At 50.1% G+C, this 14,919-nt stretch overlaps 1 protein-coding gene across 4 annotated transcripts in view; it reads left to right on the forward strand.

The window, feature by feature from the left end:
- Bdh1 (3-hydroxybutyrate dehydrogenase 1) overlaps positions 1–14,919 on the forward strand; it is a 40,183-nt gene that overhangs the window by 5,430 nt on the left and 19,834 nt on the right. Inside the window, exons 1-2 of one of the 4 annotated variants that reach the window (XM_023704751.1) lie at positions 1,375–1,477; positions 11,829–11,948. In XM_023704751.1, the coding sequence (XP_023560519.1) occupies positions 11,863–11,948 (86 nt within the window). In that variant the 5' untranslated portion in view covers positions 1,375–1,477; positions 11,829–11,862. Of the gene's footprint in view, positions 1–1,374; positions 1,478–1,498; positions 1,603–1,628; positions 1,988–11,828; positions 11,949–14,919 lie in introns of those variants that run through there. The other 3 variants (XM_023704750.1, XM_023704752.1, XM_004644541.2) reach the window with 3 other exon arrangements.

The following is a 14,919-nucleotide window of genomic DNA, read 5'->3' on the forward strand; positions in this document are numbered from 1 at the left end:
TATATATAATTTCCCAGATATAGATATCCCATATCTTAAAATATATCACATATGTATGTACTTATTTCAGCTAGGAAGTGTGTATCTCAGAACCGTGGGGAGAAGACTGCAAGGTGTGCTGCTGGCCAGAGGTCACCCCAGGTTGACTCCGTGTCAGGACAGGCAGCAGGTTGCTGCAGGGGTCCCAGGCTGCAGTGGCAGAGAAGCCCTGGAGCAGCGAGAGACGGGTACAACAAAGGGAGGGGACTCTCTGGTTACATCCTATTCAGCTGGTTACAACAGCAGACCAGAGAGCGATGTGAGCCCAGCCACTGCAGGGGTCTGGTACCACCACAGAGAGATCAGCTGTCCCTTCTTTGTCTTCCATAGAGGGAAATACATTGCCACTTGATTCTCAGTTCAAATTTAGGATCTACGGTTTTCCTAGGTGGAAGGATGAATTCTTTTAACTGCTTTTTCAGCCATGCAAATCTTCCAAGTGTTGCCTGCTGACTTAGATTAGGGATTTGTTACGAGGGCGGTAGCCTGACGTACCAAGTGACTATTCCCAAAGGCATCTGTGAGGCAAGGGTCCTGGCTGGAGCTTGTGAAATGGGTGCAGAGTGCATTGCAATTCTCCCAGACTTTAAGGCTCAGTGCATCCGGAGCTGGGCTTGAAGAAGACACACCCTCAACCCTCAAGCAGCTCCTGGGATGGACAGGACAGGTTTCGTTGAAGCCAACCCCAGTGGTCGCCTCAGGCAGCACATACACTAAAGCCACCCCCTGTCCCTGCTGTTACTTCCTTCCTGTTTTCATCTGGCTTGTCCCTTTTCATTCCATCCTTCTGTAATTTACCTAAAAATAGCCCTCCACCATCATGTCCTGTTTATTTTCTCTCTTCACTCTTTCCTGGAAACTACTGTCTAGGGGTATCGGGGCAGGAAGAGAATTTCATCTCTGGCCAGTTACTCTCCAACATTCTATTGCTGATCCTGTGGGAGGCTATGGTAGTTTTAAATTATTATGAAACACTCCTTAGGAGCAATATCATAAAATAAATTTGTAATGATCAAAATAAAATTTAAAACCAAGCAGCCAATCCCGATGAGTTGAAAGATAGCAATACATAAAGGATTTGGGGGAGCTTCCTCATTGCTAGGGTTTCCTCACTTCCTGGAGTAGCACCTTCTCGGTGCCCGCCGCCCCGGGCAGAGAAAACTTCCTGCCCCCTTGGCTGGTCCCACGCCAGGAAAGAGGTGGGGGTGCTTTGCCGAGATAATGGGCGGGAGTGAATTAACCTAGGGGCGGGAGGGGGGCTAACGACGCGGTGCCCCGTCGGGGACTGTGCCCGTCACAGCGCGCGCGGGGAGAGGAGGCGGCGCGGGAGACTCCCCGCCCCCACGTCTCGCAGTCGGGCCCCGCCCGACGCAGCCCAACGCAAGCTCCCAAGTGTGTGGGCGCATCCCGGTGCCAGGGACAGGGCACACCGCAGAGGGTACGTAAAAGGGCTTTGGAGGGAGCGGCGCCAGCGCCCCCTCTGGGTCTGGGTCCTCCGGGCTGGGAGTGGGATATGCACTGCTCCGGGGCAGGCAGGCGTACCCGCCTTGCCTGCGGGCGTGGGTAAGAGTGGGTCTTCATCTCCCTAGAGCGGCGGGACGCGACTGTGCTTACGCTGGTTTAGCCTTGAGTGGCCCCTGGTGTGCTGGTCAGGGACAGGGCCATCGCGGCCTATAGCCTGGCCCACTGATCAAAGGCGGGAGGAAGGCGAGCCCGTCTCAACCCCAGGTGGTCCTCTCAGGCAACGCTCGCGGTTCTACCCTCCCGACTCCCGTCTGTGCCGCGGGAGCAAAGTCGGGTGGGTGCACAGCACCAGGCCGGTTTTGAACACGTGGCCGCCAGGCGGAGCTCTCAGGATTCATAGTCCCCAGCTGCGAAGGTTGCCGGAGAAATCGCCGGCCCCAGAAAGGGTTGGGGGTTCAAGGTCACATCGTAGTTCAAGACTGAGGCAAGTAGTCCTGCCTTCCAATCTCCGGCTCCCGGCCCTGCTCCCGCTCCCTGGCGGCCCGTTTCCCAGGGCTCGTTTCTGCCGCCGGCCCTCCGCTCCTGTCGCGCCCTCCACGGGGCGCTGTTCTCGGAGGTCTGGGGAGTGCTGCACCCAGCAAAGGATGCTGGACAGCGATCAGGCCGCTGTCCAGCTTTTGGGGCAGAACCCGCGCTAGAGAGGGGAGGGTTGCCCGAGAGCTGATGGGCTACAGGTCTGGGGAAGAGAGGACACGGCAAGGTGGAGGCCTGGGAGAGATGCCGGGAGGTGAAGGGCCCGGCTCGGGCCCAGGCTAGAGCCCTTGGCGCGCCGGCGCGAGGACAGTGGGGCTTTGTCTGGGCGGTGCCGCTCTTAGCCAATGGGAGAGCGGCTCTGGCCGAGCCCCTGAGGCATCCACCTTCCTATTGGCTAGGAAGGCACCACCGTGCTGGGATTGGCTGCGCAGACCACGGCGCGGGCCTAGCCAGGAGCCGCGCGGAGCTAGGCGTTGCCTGTGCGTCCGGGGCAGCGTCGCTACTTGGGTGGAGCAAGCTGGAGCTCTTCGGATCTGACGTCCTGATACGTCTCAGCGCGCACACTTACCTTTCCCGCGAGAGGCTGGCTAGAGCTGCACCCTGCCAGTGCGGGGGGGTGGGGGGTGGGTAGCGGGCACAGAACACTGCACGTGTTTTTCCAGCCAGTCGGCCAAAGCTGCGTATAGTCAACTGGTGCAGAGTCACTGTCTAGCCCTGCTGTCCCTCCTCTGGGATTGTCAGAAGCACGTATGCATATGCGTCACACAAGGCCTCTATGACACAGCAGGTGTCGCTTTCTGCCAGACTGGTCCTGGGGGATATATATATATATATATATATATATATATATATATATATATATATATTTCTCAGGGACGCAACGAAGCTTGGACTTTGAAATTTGTGTAGCTTCCTTATTATCTTAGTACACATTTATAGAACCCGCATTCTAAGGAGACAGAACTCGCAATTCCCCAGGTGGGTCCTGACCGTGAGAGGTGGGTGTGGGCATTGACGGTTAGATGGGAGCTTGTGAGGAGTTAATCAACAGCTTAATTGTAATACCCCTAACTAGGTGAACGTGGTCACAAAGGCACAGTAGGAAGAAGTTGGGGAAAACATTAATTTCTTTATTTAGGGGACCAGGAAAGGTAGACTAGAAAATGTCACTTGTACCAGTTAGGTCTCTATCACAGAGAGAGTCCGATTTGGTGTAGGATGAGCAAGCACTGAAACCAGGAAGCATGGGGTTTGTTGAGTGGTGGTGTAACAAAGGGCTCAGTATGAGCAGGAAAGGAACGTGTAATTGGAGACAAAATTTGGAGGGCCACGGGAGGACTTGCGCACTGTTTGAAATGTAGTAAGCACCTATGAATAGAAAGGTCCTTAATCCACCCTTTGGACTAATGTCATCCAGGCCAAAAATGTTGGAAATATTTTTAATTCTTTTTTTTTTTCACATCCCTACAGTGATTGGGTTGCTAAGTGTAGTGGATTCTTACCTTCAAAATAAAGCCCAATTTGGCCAATTCAATACACCTTCATGGTTTCCCTTGGAGTCAGCCTTTTTTAATCCATCTCCAGGAAGCACCTCTTCACATTTTAGTGAAGTTGTGTAGTGCTCAGAGGTGAGTACCAGTACATTGTGGCTCTAAGTTACTGTAGTAACTTCTCACTGTTCTTCCTGCTCAAACTCACCTTAGTTTACTATTAACTCAGAGTTATTTATTAAAATGTAAGTGTGATGGTACTCCTCAGCTTAAAATTCTCTTTAATTTATTTAAATATTATGTGACTGGGATGTGCAGGTTACTCTTTTAGGTGTTGGAGGTACAATAATGAACAAAATTGAGAGAGTCCCCTTTCTCAAATAGTTAAATCCTAATGGGACTGAAATATGGCAAATAAGATAAAACCTAGCACTCTGGGAAGCCAAGGAGGAGGATGACAAGTTGGAGCCCAGCCTTAGCAAGATCCTATCTCAAAATAAATTATAAAAAAGGGTTTGGGGGTGTAACTCAGTATGATGGCCCTAGATTTGATCTCCAAGTGCTGAAGAAAAGAAAAAGTATGTAGAATATTATCAGGGGCTAAGAAGGAAAACAAAAAGTGGGAGCAAGGAAGGAGATAGAAAATACCAAGATGGAAGTGGGATTGACAAGGCGGCCAGGAGCTGTCTCACTGAGTAAGCACTGCATAAAGGGTTGAAGGGAAAGAATGAATCCTAGGATACTGGGAAAGAGCGCTCGGAGTAGGAAGACAGAGTGCAGACTGGCGCAGACTGAGACCCTGAAGCAGGGGCTTGCTCGGAATGGGCAGGAAAAAAGAAGGCCCTTGTGACTGAGGTGTGTGACTGAGAAGGGGATGAGATCAGAAAGACGTCGGGGCCCCAGCCGATCAGATTGGGCAATCTATACAGATTTTGACTTCACTCTGGCAAGTGTTTGGAGCAGGAATGACAGTGCAGTGTGTTCTTGTGACCTTTTGATACAGGCTGTGAGACAAGACAGGACAGGCTGTTGAACAGCCTGAAGGGTGGTTTCTGAGGAGGCGGGGGAGTGAAATTGGGAGGCAATAATCTCCCAATTGAAATAATCTGGGTAAAAAGAGATGGAGGCTTAGACTATGATAACAGCAGAACATCCCAAGTATACTGTGAAGATCCAATCAGTGGGACTTGCTAATAGCTGGAGAGTGGAAGCAAGAGAGAAGTATTGCAAGAGCAAGGGGGATTTAGAGGAACAGGTTTGCAGGACAGCAGCACAAGGTCTGCTTGGACAGGTTAGATCTGAGATATCTGTTTAACCTCCAAGGGTGCAGTTGTGTACCCAGCTCTGGAGCTGAGGGGAGAAGACTGCTGGAGGTAAACCCTGGGGAGGTAGCAGCATTTGAACCATATTTAGAGCTATGAGTGGTCACAAGGGTGGTGGGAACAGAACAGAAATGAAACCCCATAATTCGGCGGTCTAACTTGGAGTTGTTCAGCAAACCGATTGCCCAGGGATGGGATGTCTACTTAACCTGGCTATTGTAATCAAGGTCATTTTGACCCAGGTGACTGTTCTGGTTGATACATTGGGCCAATTTGAGGAGTCTAGAAGCTTACTAGGTAACTCAGCAGGGCTACATCCTGGGTTGAAAAGGACATGCCCTTACTGCTCTAGGATGTTGTTCACTGTGTCAGCCTAAATTTAGACTCAGCAGGGGGCCAGGGGCCTTGCTTTATCTTCATCCTGAGCCTGTGTAAGAGGAAAGCCCCGCAGATGGTGTGGGCAGGCACCTCTTACATATAAGGCAGGAAAAGAGGCTTGCTTCCCCCTCCTCCTTGTTGCCTTGAAGCGCTGCCCCTATGCGGTGCGGCTCCGCCTTAGAGGCAGCTGATTATTGACGGAAACCTCCACAAACTGAGCTGAATAAACCTTTCCTTCCTTAAGTTTGAGTCGGGTATTCCAAGACTGACACTTGCTCTTGGGGAAGGACAGGTGCTCTTGTTATTACATGGTCTACAGTGAGGCCTCAGAACATGGGATATGGTTGACAATAATATTCAACAGAAAAGACCTACCTTCACTGTGTTTCAGCCGGCATTGTTTTGGTGGTAACTAACAGAAACATGAAGCATATATAACTAGAGAATGAACACCCCTTAGAGCTGCAGGAAGGGAGAGTGCTGCTGTTACTGTTTATTTTCTTCCCTCCTCCATCTCTGCTGTGTTCTGAATGTGTATTTTATCCCTCTGTCTGCCTGTCTCTGTCTTTCTTCATTTCTGTCTGGTTCCTTGGCCCATGCACTGTTGCTGGCCCATCCTAGCCAGATCACATGTCCCACCTCACAGAGGCTGATCTGTACTCTTTCTCAGTGCCAGGAACAGAGTGACAGTTTATATTGGGCCTGGAATCTCTCCCTGGCCACAGCCTGTATGAGCAAGGCAGTGGTCTCACTGTCCAGCCTCAGCCACACAGGTCAAATCTTGTGTCCAGGGGCAAGTGTGTGTGTTTGTGGGGGGAGGGGTGTCAGGAGAGCAGGAGAGATGCCCATGCATGACCTCTGGAGAAAGTGTAACGTGTCACTGTGTCACCGAAGAAGTGCTGTCATCCAAGTATAATCTGTGACCTACCAGGGTGCCCACCTGAGGAGTCCTTTTGCAGAACGGGGTCTATAGTTGTTAAATCCTTGGCTTTTGTTGATAACTCTGTAAAACAAGCTGTATGAGCATCTTGTCTACATTTATGATGAAATGGTGATGCAAACATAGGCCATGACATTGATTGATGCTTCTATATATTTTGTAGACTTTCTTCCATAATGGTAGTCTCTCTAAGGAGTGGTAGGTGGGTTTGTTCCTGTTTGCAGGACCTCAAGGAAGCTCCTGTTATGGTGCAGTTGGCACACACAGCTGAACGGGGCTGGAATGTCTGCAACCTAATGATGAGAGGGGAAATGGCCAGAGGGTGACACACGTCTGTCTGACTTGGGATCTTAGAGCTCAGAGCCTTAAGTGCTTAGGCAGCTAGCAAAGGCAGTGTAGGTAGTTTTAAGACAGAGAAACAGACCATTTACATCAAGCTTAAGCATAATTTAGCTGCCTCGGTACTTTTACAGTGCTAGCTCGAGCTGGGCATGGTGGCACACTCTGAGTCCCAGCGCTCCTGGAGGCTGAGGCAGGAGGAATCCAAGTGTCAGTCCAGCCTGGACAACTTAGAGCTTGTTAAAATTAAAATAACAATGTGCTGGGCTGCAGTTCAGTGTGGAGGCTCTGGGTTGAGTGCCCAGTACCACAAAATGAATAAAAAAGCAAACTTGTGGGAGTCCCCTCCTGGTTCTCATCTCAGTCTAAAAAGTCAATATTTGTAATCCCAAAGATACATTATTGGAATCCCACCAAGTTATTTTCAATCTTCTACTCCCAGTGCAACCCACAGTGAAATTAAAGACATGAAAACATATTTATAATTATTGGGGAGCCAAGGGCCCTAAGTCCAGCCACAAAGATGGCTTTCCAGAACAGAGTGACCCAAGGCTGCACCCGGGTTTTATTTAGTGGAGGAGGAGTGGCTTGAGGAGGAATGACTGAGAATTGTGGGGAGTAGGTGAGTACTGTGAGCTGAGCTAGGGAGGAGGCCTACATTTACCTCTGCCATATGCAGAGAGGATATGCAGAGAAAGTAATCTGCATTATGCTAATGAGATAGTATGTTTTTGGCAGGGAGGTCTGGTGCTTCGGCTCTAATGTGTAATCTTTCAAGCCCCAGGAAGTCATAGCTTCTATCTCAAGGCTCGATCCCAGCTGGCAGCGCGGAGCAGCACTGGCTCTTCGTCCTGTCTTGACCCGGCTCACATTAAAGAGCAGCAGGTGCGGGTTATCGTGGAAACACACATGCCACCCTCAAAAACTACCACCAGCACCTGACTAGACAAATATGCATTGCTTAAGGCCAATTGAAAGGATAAAGAGAAGTCCTAGCCAGCTCTGTACACATTAATACAAAGAAATAGGGTCAGGCTCAGTCACAATGGAGACAATCACTCTTCTTGCAAGGAGAGCTGCTCAGGTGGTCCTCCTCACAAACTAATTAATTAGAACAAAACAAGTAAAACAGAATAGGCTGGGCATGCAGCTCAGTGGTATAGTGTAAGTTTAGCATGCACAAGGCCCTGGGTTTGATCCCTGGAACAACAACAAAATTAAAACACTAAAGAAAACATTAAAGAAGAAAATACTGAAAATATATAGTGATCAACTCAAACAGGCACACAGAGCACCCTGGAGGCCGGCTGCCCACTGAGAGACTTTAGGCCTGACCCAGAAGCTCCGCGTCTCAAGCTCTGCAGTGTGGATCCCTCACAGGCCATTTCCCTGCCTAAACTTGGGCCAGGGCCCTCGCCTCGTGCTCAGTGGAGCAAGGGCTCATCCAGCCCGGCAACATGTGTGACCTGCTCCCTGCCTAAGGCCCATTCTGGGGTCCCTGCACCAGTCCTGGGCAAGCTAGCCCCCTCACAGGGGAAACCCCAGTGTGGACCCTTGTGAGAGCAGCCAGCTGTGTCCTCTGCGAATACGGCAAGCCCCTGGCACACAAGGACCAGGCCACCCATTTTTCTCTCGGGGTTTTAGTGCAGCAGTCAGGTCACAGGCCCCCGCCCTGCATAAGCTGATCTGCATTCCTTCCCATGAGGGGGTAGAATGATGGGTTCATCCAGGACATCCCATGGCTCATGTGGTGACCTTGGAGAGAGAAGAGGGTGTTCTTGAGACTCAAGTGTTCCTCACATTAGAGAAGTTTCTCCTACAAGGCCAGTTGAAATGGGAGCATTTTTATTCTGTGACTGTATCTTGTGAATTTAGTCCCCTGGAGTCAAATCCCTGTGCTCAGCCACTGTGGGACAGCCACTTCCTCGAGTTGCAAGGCCAAGGAGACTGTCCCCAGCCCATGGGCTCTGCCATCTTCCTTATACTGCTGCCTCTACATCCACTTCTGGTCCCTCATCAAAAGGCGAGTAGCTTTCTGAGTGGGATTCCTTTACATTTAGAGAATGAAGCCAGCACAAGGCACTAAATGTCCTTGGGAGACCAGTGCCTCTGGCATTGTGTGGAGTAAAAACAGCAATGTGTTTCAAAGACTTAAGAAGAAGAGGAAGCTGAGGGTGTCCCTCAGTGGTGGTGCAGGTGCTTAGCCAGCTTGAGGCCCTGGGTTTGTCCCTAGCAGCAAAAACCAGCTCCACCTCCTACTGTCCTACCTACTAGAGACTACATCATAAATAGTTCATTGTTCAAAGGACTGAGTAGCTGTGAACGTTTGACTCTGGAATATTTTGACTTTGGAATAGCTGACTCTAAGGACAACAAAATTAAAGCAGCCCACTATTTGGAGATGATATTGAAACATTTGCTGGCCACAGGCTGTGTGCCAAAAGGATAGAAAAGACTTTAACTGTAGACAACTGCATTTGAGGTCACCCAGGGGTGATAACTCAGACTCTGGGCCTGGAGGGAGCGGGTAGATATGTGTGCCGGCCAGCTGAGGAGTATATAGCTCTCAGGAAAAGATCGGAGCCAACCCTGGCCTGGACGTTGGCCTCCCATAGGTTGCATGGGATGCTACTGTAGTAATGGGGGCATCTCAGTCTGTTTGTTGCTTCACAGAATGCCTGAGACTTTACTTATAAAGTAAAGAGGTTTATTTTGGCTCATGGTTTGGAAGGCTGGGAAAGCCGAGGCCCAGCACCCAGCATTTGCTTAGCTTCTGGTAAGGGCCTTGTGTTGCTTCGCGGCATAGCAGAAAGTGCAGCAAGGCAAGCAGGTGTGTGTGGGGCATGCTGTGTAACAACCCGCTCTTGGGGTAACCAATCCAGTGCTTGAGAAAGGCAGTGCTCCCTCCTAGCCAGCTAATCATCTCCTCATGGCCTGCCTTCCCAGCGCCACTGCTCTGGCTGTCCAATGGGAGCATGACTTTCAGAAAGAGGGCCTGAGAGATGGTCACACTGAGGCCTGCAGGGTCAGAAGTCTCAGCTGCTTGGAGTGTGCAGGAGGGGGCTGGCAGACACGGGACACTTTGAGGGGCTTGGCTCAGCCACAGTGAGCAGGCAGAGGGAGGCAGATAAGATCAGAGGGGGAGTGGGAAGCCAGTGCCACCAGGCATGGAAAGGAGGCTTGAAACAAGGGAGTCGCACAGCCTGCCTGGTGTGGGAAAGACCTTTCTGGCTGGAGTGCTTGGAGCCAAGTGTTCAAGGAAGAGAGAGTTCAGGAGAGATAACACGAGTCAGAGACCTCCATGTGTCTCCTTCTCTGATATTAAGCAGAATGGTGCTGGGGAGATAGCTCAGTAGAATAAATGCTTGCTTGGCAAGCACAAGGGCCTGAGTTCATTCCCTGGTTCCAGAAAAAAAAAAAACAAAACATGCAGATTGAACATCTTCTGCAGCAAACGGCTGGAGTGATACTTAATTAACTTATTATTGGCTGCTATGGTTCTCTTCCCCAGATGCTGAAACTTAACCCTCACTGTGTGGTGTGAAAAGGGTGGAATCTTAGTCTGACTGCACTGCTTAGAGTGGGGCCTTTGGGAGAGCACAATTTGATAAGGTCGTCTGAGTTGAGTCCCCAAGACTGGATCTCTGTGCTTTAGGAGAGGGAGACACGAGAACACGTATGCATGTGTACACACACACACACACACACACTCTGCGTTCAACCTTGTGTGTGTTCTCTGTTACCTGAGGTAACCTGCATGCCCTTGGACTCTGCCTGTAAGAATGCGGGCACCACAGGTGGACCCTTTGGACCAGAATCTGAGCCAAAATAAACCTTTTCTTTATAAGGCCCTCAGTCTCAGATGTTTCATTACTGTAGTGGAAAATTGACTAGCATAGGGACCTGCGGGCCTAGGCTGGTTACTGGATAGGTCTGAGGCGGGGGGAGCAGCTCTCCGGGCTGATCCGAACAATGTGGCGAAGTGTAGCCAGGTGTGCTAAGGAGAGACCAGAACCCGCCGGCCAGGCACAGGACCAGCTGCTGCAGGCTCTAGCTGCCGGGTTAGCCTCCCTGCCAGCCTGCCCTTCGTTCTCGTTGGCCCGGCGCAATCAGTGGCCACCCAAACTGGCAGGCTGCTGTGCACGGAGATCAGTAGTTAATAACGCATGAGTGGTCACCAGCTAAGCGGCCTTCGGGCCACACTTGTTATAATAACACTGATTTAACTTTGAACGGCAGGACAATGGGGAGATTGTCTATGTGTGTTTTAACTTAAAGTCGCATTTGGTAGCTTCTGACTCCGGGCCGTAACGAGTTCCCGCTGAACTCAGCCTGGACGCCGCGCCCACGTGGCTGGGTCTGGAGGGAGGGCCAGGCAGAGCTCAGCGAGGCCGGCGCCGTGGTTGCCACAGATGCGTGTTTTTCTGGGAACAAAGCTGATTAAGATATATGGTAAAGGCTTAAAATTTTAAAAATTATTATGGTAAACGAGACATGGTCATGAATTTTCCTGAAAGTCCTCTCCTCACCTCATCCTACGGTTCTTACAACAAAGCCAGGTTTAGAAAACACAGCGTGCCCTTGTCCGCCTTATCCGCTGGATCTGACACCTTCTGATTCCTGGTTCTTACCCAAAGTCAAACTGACCGTAAAAGGCCCATGTTTGAATCAATTCAGGACACTGAGGCAGCCACGAGGGAACGAGTGAAGACACTTAGGAGAGGGGACTTCCAGAGCCGCTTCAGAAAGTGGCAAGAATGCTGGGATGTGTGTGTTTAAGCGAGGGTTAGGATTTTTAGGGAGATACATGGCAATGTGTCTTTTACTGTAAGAGATATTTAAAAATGTAAGAACTCGTCATATTTTTCAATCATCCCTCTTCTGAGGCCTGTGGACAGTGGGACAGGTCTCACCCAGTCAGAATCCCAGAGGGGTTCAGGCCCTGATGTGCCCAGGAGCTGCTGCGCAGCCTCCTTTGAGGATCACTGTGTGAGGCCACCTCCTCATGCTGCAAGTGGGTGATGATTCTTCCCAGTCACCCAGGGGGTTGGTGCAGGCTGCCTGCCCAGGGTGGGCTGGCACTCACGCCCATGAGTTAGTCACACACTCCTGCGCTTGCAGCAGGACAGGTTTCCAGGGCCCTTGGCTCGTAACTTCCCACCACATGAGGGCATAATTGGGAGAGATGCTGGAGACTCGGCCTGACTTGGGGATCTGGCCTGGGTCGGACGGATTCAGCGGCTTGACTTTGGAAGAAAACTGGACACTTGGACCAGCCCTGGAGCGCGCTGATGGAGTACTGAGGGTGTACCTGTGTTTCAGACCCCCAGAGGAAGTGGACCACCTACTACCCACTATGATGCTGGCTGCTCGCCTCTCCAGACCCCTGTCACAACTCCCGGGGAGGACCCTAAGTGTCTGTGACAGAAAAAATGGAACAAGGTAAGTGGTGAAGGGTGGAGGGGGCCCTGAGCACCGTGCTTTCCACACCTGGGGTTTATGGGGCCTGACTCTCAAAGGTCTTTCAGTCCTGGTGGCTTAACAGAAGAAGCCAGAGGTGACCTCAGACCTCTCCAGTCTCCTGGCATGAAGACTAGCTTTCATAGCAGCTTTCTAAGGCCCTTTTTATTTTGAAGCCACTTTAAACTCATACAAAAGTCTCAAAATGATAGATGGTTCCAGGAGGTCCCTTACCTCAGTTCCCCAGCTGTTCACATCCTATGAAGCCACAGCACAAGGGCCAAAGTCAGGAAATCATCATTGCATGAAGCTGTTGGCCAAGCCACAGAGCTTATTCAGATCTCACTGGTGGACCTTTCTCTAGTTCCGGTTTCTAAATCCAGGATCCCATATTGCCCTTAGTTGGCATGTTTCCTTTTCCTCTCTTGCTCCCTTCCCCCCTTTCCTTGCTTCTGGGGATTGATACCAAAACTTTTGCACTGAACTACATCCCCAGCCCCCACCCTTTCTTTGGAGATTAGGTCTCCCTGTGTAGTCTAGGCTGGCCTTGAACTCGCTATGCAGCCCAGGCTGGCCTCAAACTCGACTACCTTTTTCTTTCTGTTACATAACAGAGGACCAAACTAGCTTATCAGGTTAAATTCAAAGTCCTAGGAACTAGGAAATTGCTACTTTTTTTTTCTTTTTTAAGTCCCAGCAATATTTACAAGAGTATGTATTTAGGCTTCTGTTAGTTTTGGGTTGTTTGTTTTGTATGTTTGTTTGTTGAGATAGAGTCTGTGTTGCTGAGACAAAATAGCTGATGCTCAAAATTAAGGAAGTGAAGGTTTGTTTAGCTCACAGTTCATGGAGGTTTCAGTCCATAACCAGCTGGCTTCAAGGCAGGGTGGCGCAGCAGAAGCTACAAGAGCAGTAAGGGGTGAATGAGACAGTGAGCCTCTCTCCCTTCCTTATATTGCATGCAGGCTGCCTGCCCCAGGGTGGGCTGGCACTCACGCCCATAATCCAGCATCAGATCATGAATTAACCACAAACTCTACAAGCCTGCCCTATGATTGCGTGAGGCTTGGGGGGTGGGGAATCTAGACACAAATCAGAACAGGGTCTCACTACCAAGTTCAGGCTGACCTTGAACCTACTCTGTAGCCCAGCCTGGCCTCAAACTCCTGGCGAGCCTCCTGCTTCAGCCTCCTAAGTCTATTTAGGCTTTTAGCTGCTTTTGCATGGGATGCAGAGCAGAGACTAAGCCCAGCCGTGGGCTTCAACTACTAGGGGTCTTCAGGTAGAGAGGGGTCTATCTGCAGCAGAGGCCGAGAGGCCACCATTCCAAGAGGGGACACAGCCTGGCTCTGCCAAAAGGCTTCAGAAACAAGGAGATTTTTCTGCATTTAAAGCAGGGTCCACTTTTATTTACAGTAGACCCTGGAGTTATGACCAGAATTTTCAGTTTAGCTTACTATCAAAGTCGTGGGTTACGACCAAGTGACGGCTGCTTGTGTGGTTATAAACAAAGACTCACAATGCCAGAAAAGTGTGTGTACATGTGCATGAGTGTCAGTCTCAGCCCAGATGCACATAGTTGTGGCTGTGATTTCGGTCAGTGCTTTATATAATCATTATCAGTACTGCTATCCAGATGGCCCCCAAAAGCTAGAAAAGAAGCTAAGGACGGGAGAAATTGAAGAAAGCAATCACAACCTAACAGTGTTAAAGACACAAACAATCCAGGACCAATTTTTAGTTCTGAAAAGGTTGAGCCCTTCTCAGCCAAAAGCAGGTCCCAGGGATCTCAGATTCTCCTCAGGAGAGAAAGGACCCCTGAGAGCCAGACTCCTGAGGTTCTTATGGAAGGGCCTCTCCTTCTAAACCATAGCCACCTTCCATTCCATCTTCCTGTCCTGGAAGCCAATGAGGTCAACTTGAATGGTGAGTACAGCATGAAATTGTTGTTCTAGAACCTTTGGTGACTACACTAGGAAAATTATTGGTGTTTCTGGTCAATTGTTCACATTATACAACCTTTTTTGTTTTGAGAAGATTAGTTAAGAAGTGCCTTGAGAGACTCAGAATGCATTATGGGTATTTCCATAATTTTTTATGAGAAAAAAAGGTTGACTTACAGCCAGCCCTTGCAAACGAGTTGAACTGGTAGGCCAAGGTTCAGTGTATTTGCTTCTCACTGGTCTAGTCCTAAAGGGACACGGCCTCCCACAGAGTCTGTGTTCAATGGCCTCTGCAGGAAGACTGCTGAAGCGTTGGGCCCCAGCCATGCCGCTGTGTCTGTGGGACTGAGAAGCCTTCCCCCAGATGTCTCTAGTTTGGTTCATTTGCCTTCAGGGGTCAGCATGTGGATTTTGTGCCACCCATGGGCTTGACATAGCTCTGAGTGGTTCCCTTGCAGAAGAGTGCAACCCTCCTGGGAAATCCACAGCCTTATCTCATGGACTTTGGGCTCTACCCCAGCTGCAGCAGGGAAGCAAGATGTCCCAGCAGGCATTGAGGCTTCTGCTTGACCCATTGGCCAGAGGTGGGTCACATGCTGTAGGTAGAGTTGGGTACATGGAGACCCCAGAACAAAATACAGATTCGTTAGGGGACACCTGAAAAATGCAGCTATTGGCAGGACAATAGCACTGTCTGCTACAGTTGAACCTGGATATAGCCTAATGCTGATTTTGTCCCCAGAGCTCTTGGCAGTCAAACACCTCTAAAGGGAAATCCCTGGGGAGAAAGCCATTTTACTTCTTCCCTGTAAGGCAGTCATTTTGACCTCTGGTTTCGGGTTAGAATCACTTAGCATTGTAGGGAAAGAAAAGGGGTGGAGCCAGGTGTGGGCACAGTTATAAAATCTTCCCTGTATTTAAAAATATATATATTCAGGGCTGCAGGGGTAGCTCAGAAGAATAAGTGCCTCTCTGGCAAGCATAGGGTCCTGAGTTCAATCCACAGTACT

The sequence above is a fragment of the Octodon degus genome, unplaced genomic scaffold (assembly GCF_000260255.1).
Source record: "Octodon degus isolate 3935 unplaced genomic scaffold, OctDeg1.0 scaffold00203, whole genome shotgun sequence".
NCBI lineage: Eukaryota > Metazoa > Chordata > Mammalia > Rodentia > Octodontidae > Octodon > Octodon degus.